At 43.3% G+C, this 24,211-nt stretch overlaps 3 protein-coding genes across 4 annotated transcripts in view; 1 reads left to right on the top strand and 2 right to left on the bottom strand.

The window, feature by feature from the left end:
• LOC134458278 (nucleus accumbens-associated protein 2) overlaps window positions 1–2,081 on the bottom strand; it is a 72,828-nt gene extending 70,747 nt beyond the window's left edge. The window contains exon 1 of the mRNA XM_063210500.1: window positions 1,832–2,081. The gene's annotated coding sequence lies outside the window, so the exon portion shown is untranslated. The remainder of the gene's footprint in view (window positions 1–1,831) is intronic.
• Window positions 2,082–7,139: 5,058 nt separating this feature from the next.
• On the bottom strand, window positions 7,140–10,809 carry LOC134458280 (transmembrane protein 250). Of its 2 annotated transcripts, none has more exons than XM_063210501.1 (2): window positions 10,683–10,809; window positions 7,140–9,947 (listed from the first exon to the last, which is right to left on the bottom strand). In XM_063210501.1, exon 2 carries the CDS (start codon window positions 9,682–9,684, stop codon window positions 9,265–9,267), a length of 420 nt encoding a protein of 139 aa, XP_063066571.1. In that variant the 5' UTR covers window positions 9,685–9,947; window positions 10,683–10,809; the 3' UTR covers window positions 7,140–9,264. The 2 variants fall into 2 exon arrangements, with proteins under 2 accessions (XP_063066571.1, XP_063066572.1); XM_063210502.1 differs by having other exon boundaries at window positions 10,668–10,809.
• Window positions 10,810–16,340: 5,531 nt separating this feature from the next.
• On the top strand, window positions 16,341–21,167 carry LOC134458941 (uncharacterized). The gene is made up of 10 exons (XM_063211320.1): window positions 16,341–16,541; window positions 17,167–17,263; window positions 17,363–17,497; window positions 17,601–17,734; window positions 17,829–17,965; window positions 18,151–18,244; window positions 18,586–18,924; window positions 19,163–19,325; window positions 19,405–19,532; window positions 20,162–21,167. Exons 1-10 carry the CDS (start codon window positions 16,392–16,394, stop codon window positions 20,483–20,485), a joined length of 1,701 nt encoding a protein of 566 aa, XP_063067390.1. The 5' UTR covers window positions 16,341–16,391; the 3' UTR covers window positions 20,486–21,167.
• The last annotated feature ends 3,044 nt before the right edge of the window (window positions 21,168–24,211 follow it).

Here is a 24,211-nt window from a genome sequence, read left to right on the forward strand (position 1 = left end):
TACACAGTAGATCTAAATAGTAGCAAGGAATGCTATACATTTCAACAATTATTCAAAGTGGATCCAGTAAGAGTATCAGGCAGCCTACGGCAAGACCTCACATTCCCCCGGTGCACAGTGTTAAACGGTGAGCCGTGACAGGACAGTCAATTGTGCAAAGGTGGAGAAACTTCGACCATTATTCATTTTGGAGACAAGGCCCAGTCTATCACCATGCCGCTTTTCAAAGCAAACATATGGAGGCGTGTGGATGAAAACTATTTCCCCCGACGGGTACACGCGACCATCCGTTTAACGTGCGTTAAATTTTAAGTCTGGATTCAAACCGAAGCCGGTCGATTTCTTTATCACACTTGAATATGCCACAGATAAAAGACTCTTTGTAACGTTGCCGTGAGAGCTGTACAAAGCCACGGCCTATACCGTGTGCTCTCGTAGACTGCCAACATTCCAGCGCTGCTGAGTTTTATTTTTGGGGAATGAAGTTGCATTATCAAATCAATGTCATGATGCGGAGTGTAACCAACACATCAAAATATACCGAAACACACTCACACAAACGCTACGAAGTCCAACAACAACTAGAGTTCAGATTATTGTTTCACCAGGCAGAAGCAGTGGCAATAAAATAATACGGAGATATAAAAAATTAAGTAGGGTAGAATGCCCTAAAGTGGGACGATGCCTAATGTGGGACACCTTAAGGTTTAAGGGGTGTAGCTTTGCCCCAAGTTGGTAAATGTTTACAAAACTATAACCAAATGAAAGCCCTATCATCCTGTTATCATAATATCATGATTTAGTAAATGTATAGTAATACTCCAGGGAGGGGTTACAATTAAGAAGAAGGACCCTGGGTGAAGTCCATCAAATGACAAATTACATAGCATTTGGCCAAATTTGTCTTTAGGGTATAAATCAATTCCAATCAAAACAACATTGTAATTTTTTTTGATAAATATGTTGGGTAGGTATATGTTCATCAGAAAATAATGTGTGGTGTATATAAAATAATGTAATATTTTATTTTTAAACCATATTATTAGTGTCCCACTTTAGGATAGGTGCGTCCTAAAGTGGGACACAAGATTTTCCTAATGTGGGACAGTTATAAAAGTAGTAATTTAATAAGTCAAACAATTACTATGATGTCAAACACCATGTCCACATAAGGAAATGGATATTTAAATCTATATCATAGATGTATTTCAGTCTTTCTGGCCTAATCTACTGGAGCACAGCTATCAACACAACATTTGGGTCCAAAAACCGGAAGTTCTTTCCTCAAATAGAGCTGCCATGTTGAAGTGACCAATTGTGTGCAATGGGTTCAAACAGTCTTAGTCATATTTACCAATAAAAGAAAGTAAAAATAATTCAGAAAACATGCTCTAAATGTGTAGCTGATATGTCTTAAAGAGTGGCAGATCACATTTTGAATTAATATTTTACACAAACATGTTTTAGAGACCTTTTAATATACACTGTCCCACATTAGGAAACCGATTGTCCCACTTTAGGGATAACCATGGTTTTTGACCAACTTACATTAATATCCAAATTATTCGAATTAGAAACACATACCCATGTTTTTAAAGGTTTTATTTGATTAGAGCATAACTAGAGGATGAAAATGGTGTAATTTGTTTGTATTGAAATGTTGTCATTAAATTTGAATAAACCACCAAAGTTGAAGTGACAAAAATTGTCCCACATTAGGGCATTCTACCCTAGTTCTGAAACGAGAAAATAAAACATGGTTACCGCGTCGCGCAATCATGCGATATAAAATAGCAAGCCACGATAAGAAAGGAAAGGATCATATATTTACCCGATGTATCTCTCCGCCATAAAATTCTTCCTCTGTTCCGCACTGTTATCTTCCGATGCAAAGTTTGCAGGGTCCTTATTTGCCCGGCCAGGCCCCTGCTTCACCTCGTTAGATAGCTCTTTCCCTAGCTTTCTGCCCCCATCTCTCTCTCTCTCTCTCTTGCTCTCTCTCTATTCGCCTCTCTCTCTCTTTCTATACTGCGTGCCTCTTTCCAAGTCCAGGAAGTGATTTCGACTCACTCGACTCACATGGACGGCAGCTGAACTGCGCTTAGCCTGACATCATGCGCGCATCGGTTAGGAGTTTTTAAAGACACAGACGATGTATACTGTACTGTGGCGAACATGTAGAGAGGGAGAGGGAGACGGGAGCTACACTGTCAGTCGCTGGTCCATAACCATTGGCCGGTGTCCACACCTGGTCTTCCGGCAGAATGAGCGACGCGTGCCTGCCAAGTTGTTGAAGTTGATTAACGACTTGTTAAAGTGATACCAAGTGTATTATTCATTGTGAGATGTGTTGATAATGTTGTTTATGGTTCCGAGTAGTCAGTGAATGAACTCATGGTGGGTTACTTTTTATGTTTGGCAAAATGTGGTAAATGCCATGAAGTTACTTATAGAAGGACTTGGGATTGCTGTCAAAATGCAAACCACATGGCTTTGAAGAGTGTCTGTGCGTAAAAGCGCGCGCACTGTAGCCTATGGTCCGCCGAAGTAATAGGCCTACATGTTAAAAACGTATAATGCATGTTATTACCATGTTATATTAACATTATAACAGCATATTAAAGTTTCCACACCCTCCCTATTATGATTTCTCTGTAGAACAATAGAAAATAAATCTGATTCCTCTGTGCCACATTTATAATCACAGAAAAAAAGTGAAACTTTTGAACTAAATCATTGCATGCATCACCATGTTTGTCTAACTACAGAAAAGTGTGTGTGTGTGTGTGTGTGTGTGTGTGTGTGTGTGTGTGTGTGTGTGTGTGTGTGTGTGTGTGACAGTACATTAGTGCTGAATTCCAAGTAATCTGTGTAATGATGTGTCATTTCTTACATCAAGGATCAGTAGTAAGGAAATGGATCGCACTCAGTTTTTCTTCTTTTCTTCTTACTTTAGCATTGCAGAGACTGACATGACAGACGTTTCGGCTGCACAGAGCCTTCTTCACTGTCACCTCAAGGATCAGGAAATGACCTCAGGCCAGACTTGAACCCGGGTCCCCGGCATAATGGCATGGCGCACACTAGTCCACTGCGTCACGGCACCCCCTGTCATTTATCATTTCCACTAGTGTCCAGTCCATGATTTCATATGAGACTTTCTTTATACGATTCTGTTTGTTACACTTGACTGTGGATGTTTGTTACACTTGAGGAGTTACTGTCCAGGGAAGCTGATCGGATGGGGTCAGCAGGGAGACAAAGGGGTCAGCTGTTCTGACCATGCAATGGGGCCCAGGAGTGGGTCCTTATTACAATGTATGTATTACAATACAATATGTATTTAGCCTACATGTATATAGCACAATGTCACAACTAAGAAGTTGAATAAAGTGCTTTCAAATACACATGCAAATACACACATTACACACACCAGCTCTGGAGGCTGCCATATGGCGCCAATTGTCCAGGGTTCACGTGAGTACACACACACACACACACACGCACGCACGCACGCACACACACACACACACACACACACAGAGTCAGTGTTGGGTAGGGGGGGGCTTGTCAGATTAGTTTGTCCTGGGCCCGGCCAAACCTGTCGACGGCCCTGACTCTGTACCAACTCACTCTGCATTGCACATACGGTCATGCCATACACGTTCTAACAGGTCCTGTTGTGATACCCCAAGGGAAATACCGTGCCATGCAATCAAATGGGCAACAGTCAGCCAATGCATGATTGCACCTGAGCACACACGCAGCACAGGCAGTCGCATGTTTCTCTGTGCCTCGAGCGTTTCATGGGGGGGGAAAGCGCAACATTTGACAGACATGGCTACAATATGACCAGTAATCACCATGGGTATGCGCCAACTTTCACCTACGTACGTAAATCTCTCAGCACTTCTTCTGAAAATGCCTTTCCAGAAGACAGTTCATACATGGGACTGAATGTACTGATTTGAGTGGAACATGTCTGGGTGACAACAGGGTGATCATTGCTTGCAACAATTTAAAACATGTCCAGGGATATATACATAGGCTACAGACTGAATTATTTTCAGTTTTTTTGTTGAATGCAAAAGGGATAACAGAAATGCCGTAGTGCAGTGATTCTCAAACTGTGGGCCAGGGCCCACTGGTGGGCTTTGAAAGTATTCCCAGTGGGCCTTGAAATTATTTTCTGAAAATCAAAAAAATATTTGTGTCTGTGTCGCTGTTGAGTTGTATTGTTCTCTGGGTGGTTCCCGGACAGTTGTGAACATTTCAAGTAGGGTCCCAAGTTGGAAAAGGTTGGGGACACCACGTGTCATCATGAACAACCATTTTGATATACATTGATAAAAAAATGTTTTGCCAACCAAGGGAACATATACTGTATATGCAATGCAATACACCTAAATGCCCATTGTAGGCCTACGTGTAACTATAGATGACTTAGAGGCCTAAAGGGTTTTGTATCTAGCAAAAACCTGGCATAGTATAAGATACAGCATAGGTGTGCAAAGATAGGGATGAGGTGGTACGAAAGCACCCGCCCCTTTGCCCTACTGGACAAAAAGTCCATATTACCTTATTTGAAAGGGTTTTTTTTATTGTTCTTTCACAATGATCATGTAGAAAATCTTAATGATTAAAAGTGTGTGATAATAATGCCTCAAAATAATCCTTATATAGTTCAACAATCCTTAGTCCAACAAGTCCCCTAACACCCCAGCCCAGCACCTGCCCCCTAAAATGTCTGTGCACGCCCCTGGACTAAAGAATATGACAATGATACAATGATAAGTTATAGCTATACTTTAATTTTTTTAAAAGTTATTAGGAATGGGCCAGGATTACATTAAGAAAAGTGTGTGTGTGTGTGTGTGTGTGTGTGTGTGTGTGTGTGAGAGAGAGAGAGAGAGAGAGAGAGAGAGAGAGAGAGAGAGAGAGAGAGAGAGAGAGGAGGAGAGAGAGAGAGAGAGAGAGAGAGAGAGAGAGAGAGAGAGAGAGAGAGAGAGAGAGAGAGAGAGAGAGAGAGAGAGAGAGAGACAAGGACAAAGCCACAAACCAGAAGAGAAAATGTGAGTCAAGCAACAGAAAACACCATCTCGACAAGAAGTTTATTTTTAATCATCAATACATTTCCTGAGAGGCCTTAATAATGCGTTATCAAATCAATGTCCCCAACAGAAACAAGTGTGTTGCCGTCCAGTGCTTGAAACTCAACTTCTAGTCCCCCTTCAGTGTTCAGACAGCCGTCTCGAGTGACAGTGCTCAGTGAAGGATAGCGTTTGACATGATGTGAGGGAGGAGGTCCCACTAACATGATTTGGCAGGTTCTTCTCTCCACGCACGCACGCACGCACGCACGCACGCACGCACTCACCAAGCTTTGCTGCAGCGCAATGAGGCCGGATTAATGCTACCGCACACACACAGTGTGTGTGTGTGTGTGTGTGTGTGTGTGTGTGTGTGTGTGTGTGTGTGTGTGTGTGTGTGTGAGTGTGTGTGTGTGTGATGTGCTGTTCCCCCAATGTCAGGGCCGTCGAGTTGAGTTGATTCTCCACACCACACACACACGCGCACACACACACACAACCACCCACACGACACACCACAAAACAAGCACAAAGGGGGTCACACACTAAAAAAAACCTTTGATTTGCCAAGGCCCAAGCATGAGGCATATGATGTCTTGATCCCCGCAAACAAAGGGCGCTTGTGCCTCTCCTTAGTGGGCTCCTGCCAATATCGGGTGCGTAATGGCCCGCAGCGAAACATGGGCAAGGGCATCGCGGATCACACCACTTCGGTTGGCAGAGCAGCCGGGGAGCGGGGCGGTGGTTGGGTTGGGAGGTGCAGGGGAGAGGGGGGTTGTTTAGGCGTTAGGGGTAAGCTAGGCATGATGCTACAGGCCCTTTGTATAGTGAATGAGGTGGTGGTGGTGGTGGTGGTGGTGGTGGGAGGCACATGGGTGATGAGGGGCTAATGTGGGTGGTACAGGCCAGGGGTAGTAGACTAGGCTGTGTGGGGCGAGGGAGTATGTGTGTGTGCGTGTGTATGTTGGTGTGTGTGGGTGGATAAAGGAGGTTGCAACTGGTCTCAGAAAGCTTACAGAGGAGGAGGAAGAGGACGAGGAGGAGGAAGAGGGGGTGGGGTGGTAAAAGGGGCATGAGGACACTGCATGGCATAGGCTGCTTCAGTGTGCGTGGGGGGGGGGGGGGGGTTGCATGACGCTATTGACCTCAGGAGGCTCAAGGAAGAGAAGAGGGGGGAATGTGTGTCGGGTGAGGATACAGTGCATGGCCTTAGCTGCTTCTGAGAGGGCCGGGGGGGGTGGGGGTTGGTTACATGACGCTACTGCGCTACTGACCTCAGATTGCTGAAGGAGGCTACAATCTGGTCCAGAATGAGGCCTTCAAACCAACATGTGACTGCAGGCAACTGATTCGACGACGTCAAACACAAAAGAGGCCACAACGAAACACAAAACAAACCCTTCAGCTAACATAGCAGCCTGCCAGCCAGCAAGCGACTCTACAGCATGGCACTCTACTGCCGAGCGGTGTGGCGTACAGCAGATTGGCATCGGGAAAAGCAGCATGTATCGGACACCCCAAAATATCTGCCTGTACTCTCTCTCTCACACACACACAGGTACGCACACGCACACACACACACACACACACACACACACACACACACACACACACACACACACACACACACACACACACACACACACACACAAGTAGTTCCATTGCACTTCATATACTGTATATATATATATAAAAAAAATCGGTAACACTTTATTTTAGGGATACATCTATAACCACTAATACAATGTTAATGCCTGCATTAGTAACTTGTAAGGCATGTACTGAGCAAACGCTAAGGCCTACTAGGTCCTTACTAAGGTTAAATTGGTAATAAATCCCTTATTGTGCATGAACAAGACATTTGCGAATACATGCCTAGCAAATGTTTGATTTTGCTTTGTACATGCCTTACAAGTTACTTATACAGGAACATTGTGTGTATTAGTGCTAATAGATGTATCCCTAAAATAAAGTGTTACCTAAAAATCAACTAAATTCTATGTAAAAAAAAATAAAAGAACATTAAGGGGAAATGGAAAAACAGAGACGCACAGCTGTACAAGTTTAGTTTCGAACAATTGCAGTACACTTCAGGTTGTGCATATACCGTACATAAGCTGGCCATGGAAGCGTTCACAGACACTTGAGCCAGACTTAAAAAAAACTGGGATCCAACGAATTACATTTAAAAGAAAAAAAAGTCAAAACTTAAAAAAAGGAAAAGATTTCACAATCACATTGGTCAACTTAAATTGTTCGAATCTTTTGGTATAAAAAGGTGACATATTGGTGGCAATTGAACAGTTAAGACAAATTTGGACATCAAGTAAAAGGCTTCACTAAAAGGGCACAGTTAGAGGCTTTAGTATGTGACCCGTCATCAGTTGCCCTCTCATGTACTGTAGGTTGTCTATGTAATAACTGTGAGTCGCTTTGGATAAAAGCACCAGCTAAGTGTAATGTAATGTGGTTGGCAATACAAAGGAATCATCTAAGACCAATGAATCAGTATGTCTAATCTCGGTTGTGGAAAGTTTCCTTCTTCTTCGTTCTGCCTGGCACAGCTTGCATTTGCTTCACATATTAGACAGCAGACAATGAACGTCTTCACATCAAGCCCTAGTGGGTATTATATGCAAGTATGTTAAGTCTAAGGGGACAGACATGGCACTGAAAGGATTATTGAAGGCCCATTTTCTTTTCTCATTTTTTTTGGACAAAAATATTTTCTGAACATATGGCTGATCATTGTTATTCTGAAAGACACAAACACACACGTCTGTTGCTTGTTAAACAAAACAATGTTGAACTGATTTTTTTCTTCTTATAATTCGTTTGCATTGAATGCTTCTCGGCGGTGTGGTTGAAGTGTTGAACATTCCATGAATAAGTATGAACCTCCCTCTTCCACGGAAAGAAAAACAACCCTCTTGCCTGTGACATTCCCAGCTGTAGTGTATGTGTTAATGTAGCTTTTCTGCAGTCCCGGAGGAATTCTTTCCATCTTTCCCTTTTTTCCCCCCACATAAAAGAAAAAACTTTCCACCTTCAGATCCACAAAGGTACTAACAGCCAGGGCTCTAATGATAACACTCTAACAAAAGCTGCCTGTGGTGTTTTTTTTCTTCTTCTGTGCATTTCACAAAAATGCAGCTCCCTTCAGTTATGCGTTTTGTCTGAGCATATATTACGAAAGACTTCCAGTGTATCCTTTCTCCTCTGGTGTCCACATTTGGCTCTGATACCATATGGACCAGCATAGCACATAAGGAACTCCGTTTGAGACAGATGGAATATCGACTCTCTCTCCAGTCAGAACCATATTTTTGTGTCTTAGAATTACTACCTTGCTACTTCTGTACTGTTACACAGACAAATCAATGGTATTGTGCTGTAAAATGATCAATCATGTACATGTACAAGCGAATGGTTGAAATATCGCATGAAAACAAACTGCACTGCGGGGTGCGGACAGATGTGGCCATGAGAGTTTTCTTGGGTGGTTTTCCTGTTGAAATTCTTCCAAGGCCTCTGCTTGTTTGATTATGCCCCCTTCAACCACACAATGGGGCCCCCAATCTGATATTCCCTTCACGCCTGCGTGCAAGGTCCCACCACTTCCTTATTATTCACAGCGTGATGCCCGCTCGTCGCCAAGTTTTGAGAGTCTCTTTCAGAGCAGTTCAGTGAGTCCCTTCATTTCTCCGTGTGATCCTGTCGCCTGGGCAGGCAGAGCTGCATTGTCCATGATGGACGTCCGTTTCATTAATATGAGCACGATTCCTCCATAGTTTCTCCATAGGGGAGACGTCACTGACTCCACTGATGTACTGATTGTTTGTAATGCTGGAGTTAGTTCATGGCATAGGAGTGGTTGGCTAGTTGGCTCCCCTTCCCAGCCAACAACCGTGAGCTGCTACCATATGCGCTAGGAGTCCCCCATCTATGACCGACTGAAAGAATGCGGGGTTAGGTGCCTTGCTCAAGGGAACTTCAGCCACTGAGGAAGGAAAGGAATTGGTAAGGGTGGGGAGCGAAACTGCAACGCTGTGATCTGCAGTCCCTAAACCAACACCCTAACCATTACACCACCGCCGCCGCAAGCAGCAAAAGTCCCCAGATAGCAGACTGGCAGTGCACTGCCACGAACACTAACTTGCATAACAGGAGGCACCTACATGTCCACGAAGACCATGAAGCACCAGCCCAGGCCCCCCACCAGGAACATGGTGACGTGCATGCTGTAGATGAACAGGTCGTTGAGCAGGCTGAAGTCCAGGCGCTGGTGGCCCAGCAGCAGCAGGATGATGGACAGCTTGTACTGCAGGCGCAGGAAGACGCGCACGCCCACGTACTGCAGGCAGAAGACGGCGGACAGCGCCACCCACAGGAGCGAGGTGAACAGGCTGCAGCCGAAGTAGAGCAGGAAGCGGACGAAGCCGTACATCCAGCGCGACTTGAGGTAGAGGTCGAAGCTGTTGTACTTGGAGCGCACCAGCTGGGCCGTGTGCGCGGGCCCGCAGGCCGAGTGCATGCAGGTGGTGTGGGGGCCGTGGAAGGAGCGAACCCGCCGGGGGATGGGGATCACAGGCATGGGACGGGGTGGGGCGGGCTAGGCGAGCCCCAGGCTGCGGTGCGCCGCCCGTGCAGGCCGGCACGGCTGCTGCTGCTGCTGCTGGTGGAGGAGGTGGGTGTGCTTGGCTACTGCCGGCCAGCCTGGGTGTCTCATCGTCCTGGACACATCAGCAGGTGTGTGCGTTGGACAGGTGCGACTGACCGACCAGCTGACCAATGGGTCTGTCTGCAGACTTCAGCTCAGAGTGGGTGCAGCATAGCTCTGTCCATGGCAGCACGATTCTACAAACAAAACAGTGGAGAGATATAACAAGAAGGTGGGTTAGTGAGTTATCCAATATTAAGTTAACTATGACTCAAATGGTAGTTTGACATAGTTGTGTGTGTTCCAGCAAAACTAGAACTACTGTATGTCAAATGAGACATGATATACACCGTTTCCTCTATCCCACATCAGACCGACACACAATGAGCTTGCCTAAAACATATGGTGTTATAAGGCTATGAAGCACACAACTGCTGCCACACATATCAAAAACAGTATTGGCTGGAAAAGTTCCTGTAATAGTAAGGCGCTAGACACTACCACCACATTTCCTACTACAGAATGCTCTACTGTCCAAAGGCACAGTGATGCCCCATGTAACTGATGCCACCACTACTACAGGCATGCAAAATCAAAACTTGATGAGGTGCATCTACCGAACAACCTAGGGCTGCCACAGTACACTTGCAATCAGGGGACAAGAGGAGGCTACATTGTGACATCTTGTAGCCTAGTGCTCCACCACCCGCATGCACCAACAACAAAAGCCGGCATTTTACAAAGACACGGTTGTCTATTATGTCTACAAACTAAAATAATGGCAGTTGAAGGGTGCTGTATGGAAAAACGCACAAAAGCATTGGCTGTCATACGAATGCATTGGCTAGGAGTGTGGTAGGTAGTTAGCAACATAACTATGAATAGGTGAAATGATTGCAAGATTGCATCAAACGTACAGACAACAGCATTACCTCGAGGCGCTTTCTGCAATACTTCTCAAAACGCGCCTGGGTTTAAACGCATATCACAAAGATGATCTGTTATCATGCAAAACGCGGTTATGGCTTGAAATGGTTAATTTGGATGCGAAGTCATCTGCGTCGCGAGGTACGTCATGTCGCAAAGAATATGTCGCAAAGTGTTGTCACAACAACAGCGCACCCAGATGTCGTAAGGATTCTTTAGAGGCAGCAGGTTGTTTTTTGCCCTTTCTTGTCTTTCTTTTTCTTTATCTCTATTCAAGAAAATAATTTATGTAGAGACAAGCATTTCTAACGTTTTCAGGATGTACGACTGTCTATGTAAATGTATTTTCACTTTTGTGCAGGGCAGGCCTGGGCTAATTAATTATTTACACAAGCTGTGCACTTTAAATAGCCTTGGTGTTGAATGCTAAACCGACAGTGAACTCTATTTGACCTATAGATACAGTACTTTCCTTTTCAACCACACATAATCAGGGTCTCATGTTTTGTGCAACTCCAAATTAAGAGGAAAAACAGCCCATGGGTTGGCATGAGGGCTTTCCCCCCTCTCTACAGCTGTAGGCCTATGCAGGATTCTCATGGGCAAAGTAGACTAGGCCTAATGGGTTACAGAATTTCGTTCCCTGCACCTTAACATTGCCTTGTCCAAGGTCAAATAGTCTTAGGCCTACATGATCTGGCCTGGCCATTCTCGACTGTCCAATTCAACCAGGTTACAAAACTGGTTGAACGTTCACCTGGTTGAATTAGACATAGGCCTAAACCAGGTCGTTTGGAATATTTATGGGGTTGTAGGCCTACAACGTATAGCCTACATCCATTTGCCAACAAACATACAAAACTAATAGCCTACATCCAGTTGCCCATCACTTGGTATAATTTAGGCCTCGGCCCACAATATGTTATGTAAATGGAAGTATCGTCTGTGTCCTTTGAGCAAACATTTTGATTTCACCACAGTTGTCCTGCGTGGAAGGTCTTTATATTTGTAATAAATAGTATTTCCCCATATATTTTTAATATTTAAAGTAGCACACACGAAAAGACCAATGAGGACTTCTCTTTAAAAAAAAGGTAGCCTATAGGTTACAGTTTGCATATTTTTTATGACTACCGGTATGTTTCCCCCCAAGAACTCCTCAGATAAAATTTCTGCTAATTAAAAGTTCAGAATTTGCAGTTGTAATGACGGCGGCACATTTTGCATTACTCACAGTCAAAATGAATTTACTATTCATGTAGTGGTGCTATTTGAACTAATACTCGAGGGACAGCAAGGTTTTTATCATTCCAGACAGAAATATGGTGGAAGGACATGTTGGTTCAAATCAATTATTTGTTTATAATTTCATGCATTCCACGCAGTTAAAATGATGGAATACCCAGCAACAGCATTATGTGACAGCCTAACATAGGACTGTGTCCCGTGTGGCGGAAAAGAGGCTAGACTCTAATTTTACGGTTGTAAGTCACATTATCTATCCCAATGAACTCATTAACGCAAGAGCCCCACAGCCTCTGACTTTACAAGGGTAGACACTAAGCCACCATATATTTTGATCGCTTGGCCTCTTCTGTGTGTGTGTGTGTGTGTGTGTGTGTGTGTGTGTGTGTGTGTGTGTGTCGCTTGGCCTCTTCTGTGTGTGTGTGTGTGTGTGTGTGTGTGTGTGTGTGTGTGTGTGTGTGTGTGTGTGTGTGTGTGTGTGTGTGTGTGTGTGTGTGTGTGTGTGTTTGTGTGTGTGTGGGATTGAGAGAGAGAGAGAGAGAGATATATACACAGACAGACAATAATTGTGTGTGTGTTTTAGAGAGAGAGAGAGAGAGTGAGAGAGAGAGATAGGTGGGGGCAAGCCAGAGAGAGTGAGAGATTGGCTAGAGACTGTGTTGTGTGTGTGTGTGCATTTATGTATGTAGGCCTATGTACAGCATGTGCACACTTTACTGGTCACCCGCATAAACACAAGTTCACCTCCGCTAACTTTTCCATGGCAGCGCAGCGGTCGACGGCCACTGAGCAAGCAAACGAGCGACCGAGCTAGAGCTAACCTTCAGGAGAGCTGCTAGATCAGTGGATCTCAAACTTTTTTGAATAAACACCCCCTGGACCTCATCATAAGCCTCCCAACGCCCCCTTGACCTCATGATAAGCCTGCCAACGCCCCCCTTAGTATTAAAAAAATAGAATGAACTAATGCCCCCCAAATGGCAACTAAACACAGCACCCTCTCAGCTGTATCCTTCTCAACGTCCCCCTAGGTCACCCCAACGCCCCCCCTTGGGGAGCTTTATTACCCCCTGTTGAGAATCACTAAGCTAGATTTACTGCCCGGCTCGCCAGATTACATCCATGCCTGTTTGTCAGCAGGCCGAGCGCTCCCACTCCGCAGGGACGCCTCACCATGCCGCACCGTCGCAAGATAAATCATAAACACGCCGGCGTTTTTAAAAAGACTTTATTACACTCGTTAATGGCGCGCCTGATCACTTTGCCCAGGATTTAAAGGTATATTATGCAAAATCAGAAAAACAAACCTTATAATACTTAATCAAACATGCATAAAGCTGTCGCGGGGGCTAAATAAATTCTCCCAATTAACTTGCTTCAAGATTGTGATTGCTTTTACTAATTTAATCAACACAGTAATAATTTGAGCCGCTGCCAAGATTGATGAGGGACTTGGACACTGAGATAGAAGGAGAAGATGTAGGGAAGGACTTCCAGGGTGTAGCCGCTGATAATTAAAGTGGATGGCTATCCTTTGCAGAAGGCACACTCTCTTCTCCTTCTCTTCCTTCTCTCTTCCTCCTCTTCCTCTTCCTCTTCCTTGTGTTGTTGCCCAAGTTCAGTGCATCCCTCTTGGCATCACGGCTCAGAAGCCCTGGTCTTCATGAGTGAAAGCCCAACTGGGAAACTCCAACTCCCATTGTCATTGTCACACAGCACTCAACAGCACACAAGTGCACACTGCACACAACGAAACTGCATTGATGCCTCACCTGTGAAAGCAGGCAGCCCCCAATGGCGCCCAAAAGGGAGCAGTGCGGCAGGACAGTACCATGCTCAGGGTACCTCAGTCATGGAGGAGGAATGGGGGAGAGCACTGGTTAATTACTCCCCCCACCAACCTTCATCCTGCCCATAAGCAGTGGCTATGCTGTATGCCAAATGCACAGGCGCGATATAATGAAAAGGAAGAAAGGAGTCGCACACTGGAGCTGAATGCAAAATCAAAAACTGCATTAAACAAAGCCGAAAAAAGTAAATAAAACCGACAGACAGGGGACAAACGTTTCGGGTCTAGCCCATCATCAGTGTTCCCAGTTTGAACACAGGCGCCCCTTGCACACAGACACAGCTGTTGACTCATCAAAACACCTCCAGAGCATAACGTACACATCTGTTCTCTCTGTGGGCAGCCGTGGCCTAGTAGTGGTTAGAGAGTTGGTCTCTCAATCTAGGGGTTGCAGGTTCGAACGCCCCCTGATCTCTACCTACATCTCCATCCATGGCTGAAGTGCCCTTGAGCAAGGCACCTAACCCCACATTGCTCCAGGGCATGTAACCAATACCCTGAAAAATAATAACTGTAAGTCGCTTTGAATAAATGAAAGTGTCAACTGAGTGCAATGTAATGTAATGTAATGTAATGTAATGTTACTGCTACTGGTGCTGTGCTGTGCTGTGTCTGCTGCTGGCTTAGTCCCCGGGGCCTGGACAGCACACTACCGACACACCCCTGTTGAACACCACCATACCACCCAGGGGTGCCTGGCGAGTGGGGGGGACAAAGGGGACACTTGTCCGGGCCCAGGGAGAGAGGAGGCCCAGAATTGGGTCCTTATTACATTTTATCTATTGGGCTGGGGGGCCCTTTCAGATTACGTTGTCCTGGACCGTGCCCTTCTACCACCACAACACACTACTACCACGGTGACTATGGTTTACCTATACCCTTCTGAAATTTAGCCATGGTTTTATCACGGTTTATAGTTATTCATTAAATTACATTTAGCTGACAGTTTTTTTTTTATCTTAAGCGCATATTGGTGACAGTCCTTGGATCAATGTGGGCTTTAGGTGCCTTGCTCAAGGGCACTTCAGCCATGGCTGGAGGTGTAGGGAGAGGTAAGGGTGGGATTCGAACCTGCAACTCAGTGCAACACCACTACACACTACGACCACACTACTACCACACCGCACCACACTAACACCACCACTACACATTACTACCACTACACACTACCATCAATACGACACACTATCACCACTACACACTACCACCACTATGACACACTACCGGCACACTACCATGCTATAACCACTACGTACTACACACTACCACCACAACACACCACAACACACTACCATCGCAATATACTACCACCACAACACACTACCATCACAATATACTACCACCACAACACACTACCACCCCTGCTGGCGGCCACCACCACACACTACAGCACACTGTCATCACAACACACCACAACACAACACCCTACCACCACCACACACTACAACTCAACACCCTACCACCACAACACACTACAACACAACACCCTACCACCACAACACACTACAACACAACACCCTACCACCACAACACACCACCACCCCTGCTGGCGGCCACCACCACACACTACAACACAACACACTGCCACCACAATATACTACCAACACAACACAATACCACTACAACACAACACACTGCCACCACAATATACTACCACCACAACACACTACAACACCCTACCACCACAACACACTACAACACAACACCCTACCACCACAACACACTACAACACAACACCCTACACAGCAAATTTCTCAGAGTTAATTTTCCGGTGTTAGGCCAAAATCTGAACATCAAGAGTTGAAGTTACACTGCGCAAAGTACTTTGAACTCTTAAAGAGTCAATGATGTAAAACAGTGGGTGTTGTAAAAGGGAGTTAAAGCGTTAACTCCTTTCCAGAGTTATTTAAACCACGCCTATCAAAATTTCAGATATTTTTGCAGCCAGCATATTGACGGCCATCTTTTTTATTCCTGAAGCGGAGAAGTTTACATGGTAAGTCACATTTGGTTTTCCAGTGTTTTATTGAATTGTCATGTTATTTGTGATTTTTTGTTCATGAACACCAAAATAGGGGGGGATTTTGCGATGTATTTTATCAAATGCCAACCACAGTGAATCAAATGGACCGTTCACTGGGTAGCTAGCTAGTAATCACGCATGGTTGCTAGCTTAATAGAAAGCTGACGTTGGTTTATATTAAGAAGTACAGGGCTAACTAGTAAGTCTATTCGATTGAATTCGTTGACACAAGAGTCACGAAGGCATTAATATTGTCAGCGCTTGCTTAGCACAGTTATAGTTGTGTACTTTATTTCCCACTCTCTGCAGGATAGCATTGTGCCCGTAGTTGACCAGCGTAGCCCGGCCTATCAGTGGAGTGTCGTGGAGTCCGAGGTTGGTAATGTCTCGTGTGTGACTAAAATACTTGTGAAATTATTGTACACGGTAGCGTGCCTCAATATAGCCTACTTGAAAGGTTTTCAAATGGCTGTTCAGTGGACGTGTGATATTTTTTTGTATTCGAGGATAGGGGAGTGGCGTGGCTCCTTTCTACTTTCCTATTACGAGCTGCACACTGTGGTAATGGCGTGCTGCGTGAATGCAACTGTATGAGCAATGTCCAATTGTACTGCAAAAGGTAACGGCACTTTGTGTTTTGTGTCTGCAGCACGACTGGAAGGTCATCTTCGTGCTTCTGCTCCTAATAATCGTACTCGCCGTGACTCTAGGTGTTTTGTGGGTCTTCTGGCGCCCTGCTCAGCCTGGGTAAGATTTCCAATATTGTTAAAGTTTGCTTCACGTGGTACAGTCGTTCTCAAAGAACGTCGTGCGCAATGCGACCAGTGGTCAGACTTCTGAATGAGGCTGCCCCCCTCAAGTTGATACACCAGAAGCGGCCAGCCAGCCACACACAGTCATTCAAATGTATTATAAACGATTTTAATTGAACTTCTTGCATGCCTACATGAACGTTTTTTTCTGTGTTGACCTTGGATGTGATCCAAAATGGTTTTGACTATCATTACTTAATTTTGGGAAATGTATCTGCAGAGCTGGCCAATGTAAAATTGGAAGTAAATGTATGGTGTCTGTCAGTACAACATTAGCCTGTGATATGGCAACCCAGAGCTACACGGCTCTGTGGTAATCTAGCCCAACTGTTAAACCAGTTAGGCCTATTGTATTGTACGTTACTTTTGTGCTCTTACTGAAGATAAAACCCCCACACTTAATGATTTGATTACTTCTGTTGGAAAAACAACAAAAACAGGTTTTGTTTTTTACTTCTACATTTTCTTTTGCCACCTCTTCTGTCCATAAGGCTCGTTCTCTGACATGGTATAGCCTACTATTCAAAGTGCAATGTTGCCTGTGGTATGCTTTCTTTCAGAGGATGCTTCTGAAGGTGAAGCTCGAACAGAAACAGAAATATGTCAAGGTCACAGAGCATGATGGGACATATAATTACCAGGAGTTTCACCTAGCAGGTTAGACATCCTTTGAATCTGGTAAATTAATGCTACTTTTTTTATCATTGTGTAGTGGAGTTCTGACGTGGAAAAATGACATGTGTTCTCTTTATACAGTCATGGAGAAATTTGGTCTGCCTCCTGAGACTGATGTAATGTACAAAGACTCTACTGGAACAGAAGTGGATGCAGACATCTTCTCCGAACTAGTGGAGAAGGGAGAGTTGTTGTTAAATGCACATGTGAATGATGGTAAATACCTCAAGTGATATGATGAAGCATTTATTCAGACTTAAGTGTATAATGAAATGTAGTGGGCAGCTTTTTGTGTGATTTAATGGGCTCTCTTTTTCAGATTCTCTGGACGTGTCGATATCCTCCGCTGCATCATGTTCATCTGAAGCCTCTACGGTAATTTTGGATGACAGTTTCTCCGAGACTCCAAGTAAGATACTCAGAAGGGAGACCCCAAGAGAAGCTGCCAAAAATGTAAGCAATTGTGTCAACTGTAGAATACTTACTAATGCTTGCTCGCAGGTGGAACAAATATTTATTGCAGTATTATTTGTAACTGTATTGACAGATGGTCAATCAAGTGCTTCTAAGAAAACCAGGGGGAGAGAAGATTTTCCTGGAGTACCATAAAACAAAGTCACTTACAGCTACAACTCGGAGACTGCTTGTTAACATCTTGGTCGCTGACATGGTGGAGCAGCATGGGTATGTTTGAAAGGCTTTTCATGGCAAAATAATAATATATTTTTAACGCTTTTCACCCAAAGATGCCTCAATAACTACGTAATTAGTAGAGTGTACTTAATCTTGTTAATTGTCAACTGCTCCCAGATATCCCTATTCCTACTAATGATGTATTGCACACTCCTCTTGTTGTGCTCTCCTTTCAGCCGGATCCCTTCCCAGGCCATTAAGCTGAAGTATGCGCAAGGCATTGTGGCGTTATTCCCGTACCTGGAGGATCCATTGTCCAAGCATGGATATGTATGTTTTAGTATTGTCTAAATAAGTTGTCTAAATATCAGTAATAACTTGAATAATTAGATTCTTTGGGTAACACAATTTATTGAAGACCTGCAATTTGATGTGCTTAACAGTTGAATTAAAAACAAGGACATCAAAATAAATAAAATGGGTTGCTAGTGAACAATAATTGGCAGACGTTAAGGATAAGGATAACACTGAGAAAAGGATATTAATATAAACATACAAAACACTATAAAAGTGGTTAAACAAGAGGTCTAAATCACGAAATGTTCTCATTGTAAAAACAGTAAAGCATCTGAATGCATTAAATTCATACGGTACATGCATTATCTTTGTAGGAACACTTTTATGATCCTGCATCAGGCTCCGGCTACATTTCATGGCGTCTCAAAACAGTGCAACGGAGTCTTTCTGATCACTCAAGGACAGCAGCAGCAGCAGAAGATGACAGCAGTGGTGGGCCAAAGGCTGCAAGACCCTCAGCTTCTCCAATACAACAGTTGACGGGGCAGGAGTGTGTAGAGGCTCTATCTATGATGAACCATTCAGCTGATGATGCAGTAGTTCGAGAGAAGATGATGGCCACTTTTGAACACCGGCAGAAACTTGTCCATGATCCCGACACATCTGTGGATGTCCTCGAAACGTTCCCAAGATTTCTTGACATACCTGGCCTTGTAAGTATATTTTGTGTCTATAAATTACTTTTGGAAAGTTTCACTTCAGCTTATTTAGGCTTAGGTTACATCATTTCCCAGTTGAACTGATGCTGTGCATATAGGTTTTATATTGCCTCAGAATTTGATGTATTTCATAATTGTGTACATATCATAATGTTTTGTGATAGGATTTGATTTAGTGATCTCATGTGATCACCACCAAGTATTCCTTTTAATTTTTATTTTTTCATCCCAGATTGAGCAGGACTTTCTTGCTCTTTTTGGACCTGAGACATCTGGGAAGTTCCTGGCGAAGTGGACAACATTCTTCAGACCACAAATCATTGAAGATGCCAAAGGGCTGGTATCCACTGCACATGTCGAAGAGCTTCTTAGATCTGCCCAAGGCGATGGTGGTGGTAAGTCTTGTTAATTTGACATTTTTATCTTTCTCTTACTCTCTGGTACATATTTTAAAACTGTTTTTGTACTGTGTAGGATGGGACATTGATATCGCTTCATTATGCCTGCTGCTGCATCTCATTCCACCAACATCGAAGGGTCACAAGAAATCTGCGAAAATCAGTGCACTCCAGGCAGAGGATTACTTGGTGCGATATTTGCAGGTAATCAGTGCACTTCTTTTCAAGACTGTAGCAATATGTCTTTTCACAGGTCTGTGTGTGTTTGTGTGCGCGCACATGCGTGTGTGTGTGTGTGTGTGTGTGTGTGTGTGTGTGTGTGTGTGTGTGTGTGTGGTATATCGTGTAGGCCTATTCTGTATCCCTGTCAGATCTAAATTTTGCTCACCTGTGTAGTCCATGGCATAGAGTATGTATATGAAGGCAATTGAGTCTCATATTCTCTATTCCATTCTTATGTGTATTGACAATGTTGAACCTAAACCTTCATGGTGTTGATCACGGTTATATCTGGTGTTTACAGTAGTGGACAATTAAAAGTAAAAAAATAAATACATAAAAGAAACAGTTTCTTTCCCACCTATGTCTCTTGTAGTTAGGTGTCTTGCCGTAATAACACAGTCTCATCTATCTCATTACATAACATCATGTGCTACTGTTGTAATTACACACCAAAAGTACTTCTACTTTGGCCACCTCGCTGTGTTAGTTTATTTTTTTCCTAGGGTATGCTCCACTCAAAGGTCTGGATGAGCTGAGGGTTGGATTTATTTGATGGAATGAAATAGTTATTTTTTTGTTTGTTTTGTTTTTGTTATTTTTCTTTGTTATAGGCTGGTACAAGCATGCAGATTTTCCTGTCCAGCCTGGAACCATCTCAGCCCTTCATGCTCTGCGTCGGGGAACAGAAGAACAAGATCCACAAGTTCTACATCATCGTTGACAACCAGGCAATACCATGCAAAGCACAAACATCAGTAGCTGCATTTGACGAACTGTTCAAGGCACACTTTGTTTTCGGGACGTCATATTGTGAGGCACTTGATGGTTTTTACTGCTTCATTCAAACAGCTGTGTACAATATCGATATTGGCAAGACAAAAGAAAAACCGAGAGTCAGGGAACTGAGGGCCAGATTTCTCAACATGAAAAAGTAATTTGCCAAATTTAGGGCCTTAAATATTTGTCATTTATGTTTACTTGTTTTATTTGCAAAACACTACATTCAAATTCATATTTAATTTGCCGTCATTTAAAATTTCATCATGGCCTTTATCCAGGAAAATATTTGCGTTTATGTTGTGGAGAAATTGGATGCTCATCGGTGTTTGGAACTTATTCTGGATTTAAGAAACATTTAGTTAACATTCATGGAAATGGTATTCCTTCCTCTACCCCAGACATGGAAGACAATAGTGAGAAGGAGGGTGGATGGGATCATACTACCCTTGAGAGTTCAGAAAATAATGAAGTTGAAGGTGAAGGTGAAGGACAAACGATGGAGAGCTCTTCTGTTACTGAAGCTAATTTGAATGACATGTGTGGATCTTTGGTTGCTCAGTTGCAGACTAACATGGTTGGTCAGAGTTCAGTTCAAGCAGCAGTTGAGACTATTGAAGATTTGGTTGATGGCATACAAACCCAGGCAAAGGAGGCAATTCTTCGTAATATTCCATTAGAGCTTTCTGACACAGTTGAGAGATGTTTTCGTTCCATTGAAAATCCACTGAATAAATTTAATACGCTAGCAAAACGCAAGAGGTACTATGAAGACAAGTGGCAAATAGTGCAACCAGTGGAACATGTCCTAGGAGTAAGATTTGATGTTCGACGTGATAAGAAAACAGGCATGTATAGCCAGGTTTCCTATAACCGATAAATTAGTTTATGTCCCACTTCTTGAAACACTCAAATCAATGTTCAACAACAAGGAGATACTACGTGCTTTCCAACAGACAAAAGTCAACAAAGGGATTTATGAAGACATTTGTGATGGGGAATATGTTAACACAAACAGATTATTTTCATTTGACAGACATGCGTTGCAACTACAACTTTACTATGATGATTTTGAGACGGCTAATCCCTTAGGGTCCAAGAAGGGCATACACAAGCTTGGTTGTGTGTATTTTATTTTGCGGAATCTTCCTCCAAAATTTAACTCTGTGTTGATGAACATTCAACTTGTTTTGCTTTTCCACACAACAGACATTAAAAAGTATGGCTTTGATGTTATTCTAAAGCCTCTTGTGGATGACTTGAAATGTTTGGAAATGGATGGTGTCCTCACACCGATGTCTGACATACCATTAAGGGGGAGTATTGTTCAAATTACTGGGGACAACCTTGCACTTCATGGTCTCTTTGGATTTGTGGAATCCTTCAGTGCCACATATTGTTGTCGTTTTTGCTTAGCCGACAGGGATGCGATGCAGACAATATTTTCAGAGGATCAACCTGGCATAATTTTTCGTTCTAAAGAACTTCATTCTCAACATCTCAGCAGTTTACAAGACAATCCACAATTGTCATCAGCTTTTGGTGTCAAAAGATCTTGCTTGTTTAACACACTTGAGTATTTCCACACATGTGATAATTTTGCTGTGGACATAATGCACGATATATTGGAAGGTGTGGCTCAGTATGAGCTAAAACTTGTTTACCAGCACCTGGTTGATACAAAGAGGATTACGATGAATGATTTGTGTGAGCGCATTCATGCTTTCAATTATGGATACATGGAAAGAAAAAATCGTCCAACTGCTTTGAAAACTGATGATAGTAAAGACCTTGGGCTAAATGCGAGCCAGGCGTGGTGTTTGTTGCGCAACACACCACTCATTTTTGGAGATCTCTTTGAAAATACTGATTCTGTATGGCACTTGCTCTTACTTTTGTTACAAATTGTGTATATAGTTTTCTCTCCTCGTGTAACAGAAGGCATGGTTATTTTTCTTAAGCATTTGATTTCAGATCACCACAGCCTTTTCAAGACCATATTCCCAAACAAAAGACTGATACCAAAGCACCACTTTTTAGTTCACTATCCCAACTGTATTAGAAAAATAGGCCCCATTCTTCATGTTTGGTGTATGCGTTTCGAGGCCAAGCACAATTTTTTTAAGCGCTCTGTTAAGAACTTCAAAAATGTAACAAAAACTATGGTGAGTGCACATCAATCACACATGGCCTTCAATTGGGAACGTTTTAATTTTGAAAGGTTCACACATGGACCAATACATGTGGAAAGACTATCCAGTTTGGAGGGATACGAAGTTATATGTCAGACTCTTAACCTGAGCTCAAATGTTGATGTTCATATAACTAACTGGATAAAATATTTTGGTACAGAATATCATGCTGGATTGTTTGTTTGTTGTGGCATAGAGTCTGATATGCCTTCATTCAAAAAAATTATTAATATGATAGTGAAGGATGGCTGTGGATATCTTGTACTGCGGGAAGTGGTAACCTTGGGTTTTGATGAACATTACAGTGCATTTTGTATTGAAGAGTCTCCTTGTCCTTTTCACCTTGCTAATGTTGCAGAATTATTTCATTATAAACCTTATGATAAGCAGTTTTCGTATTACTCCAATGGAAATGTTTATATTGTACCTTACTGCCACCTTTGCTAAAATGAATGCCATCGCTTGATTTTCAATGTCAATAAAATGTTTAGAACGTATTTGACTGTGTATGCCTCCTGTATTCTATGTTGGATTGTTAAAGGGTTTACACCAATACACTACAAAAACTAAACTTGTATTTGCTTTGCTTTGTATTTATACCATATTTACTTTTAGCACCAGTTTTAAACAGCATTGTCCCATTCATTCTATGCTTTGGAAAACACTAAATAGTGTAAAATTAACACTTTTCTAGGTTTAAAAAGTAACTCGGCATGTGGCTGTATTAAACACCAACTGGTGTACTTTTAACACATGTCTAGATTTAAAAAGTCACTCTATACACTACTGTATCAAACACCGACTAGTGTGAAATCAACACTTTTCTAGATTTAAAAAGTAACTCTATACACTGGTGTAATCAGAAGGTAACACCGTTTAGTGTTACCAGAGAGTTAAACATTAACTCTGTTTGGAGTTATTGTAACACTCTGGATATTAACACTTTTGAAAGTGTTAAATTAACACTCTAGAGATTGGGACAAAATAAACACTTTCATAGTGTTAAAATTAACACCCTCGGAGTTGAATTTAACACTCTGAAATTTGCTGTGTACCACCACAACACACCACCACCCCTGCTGGCGGCCACCACCACACACCACAACACAACACACTGCCACCACAATATACTACCAACACAACACAACACAACACACTGCCACCACAACACACTGCCACCACAACACACTACCACCCTTGCTGACAGCCACACCATAACACACCTTTTGAAAAAAGTCGTCGCACTCTCAGAAGTACTTCATAACCTGTGTGCACCTCACATGGTGTGCGTTTACCAAAAAACTAAATGAAGACACCACAACACACTAACACCTCTGCCCACACCACAACACAGCACACCACCACCCCTCCTGATGCTGATCTCCCTCCAACATTAACCTTCAGCCACCCCAGTGAAAAGCGTCAGTCACCCTGTGTAGTGTGTCCCCAACATGATTTATCCCAGGCAGCAATCATAACCAGGCCCGGCACGCTGTTTACCAGCTGTTTAGGGGTGCACCCCGCACCGCACCCCCGAGAATTAATTAGGGGGAAGATCAATACACCCCTGTGTGTGTGTGTGTGTGTGTGTGTGTGTGTGTGTGTGTGTGTGTGTGTGTGTGTGTGTGTGTGTGTGTGTGTGTGTGTGTGTGTGTGTGTGTGTGTGTGTGTGTGACAGAGGTGAACAGACTT

Source organism: Engraulis encrasicolus, chromosome 11 (genome assembly GCF_034702125.1).
Source record: "Engraulis encrasicolus isolate BLACKSEA-1 chromosome 11, IST_EnEncr_1.0, whole genome shotgun sequence".
Lineage (NCBI taxonomy): Eukaryota > Metazoa > Chordata > Actinopteri > Clupeiformes > Engraulidae > Engraulis > Engraulis encrasicolus.

Excerpts from the sequence above, each read along its gene's own strand:
- LOC134458280 (XM_063210501.1), bottom strand. The coding sequence starts at position 9,684 with ATGCCTGTGATCCCCATCCCCCGGCGGGTTCGCTCCTTCCACGGCCCC.
- LOC134458941 (XM_063211320.1), top strand. The coding sequence starts at position 16,392 with ATGTCCAATTGTACTGCAAAAGGTAACGGCACTTTGTGTTTTGTGTCT. Across the intron at positions 17,498-17,600 it reads AAATGCACATGTGAATGATG|ATTCTCTGGACGTGTCGATA; the intron begins GTAAATACCTCA and ends TCTCTTTTTCAG. Across the intron at positions 18,925-19,162 it reads TTCTTGACATACCTGGCCTT|ATTGAGCAGGACTTTCTTGC; the intron begins GTAAGTATATTT and ends TTTTCATCCCAG.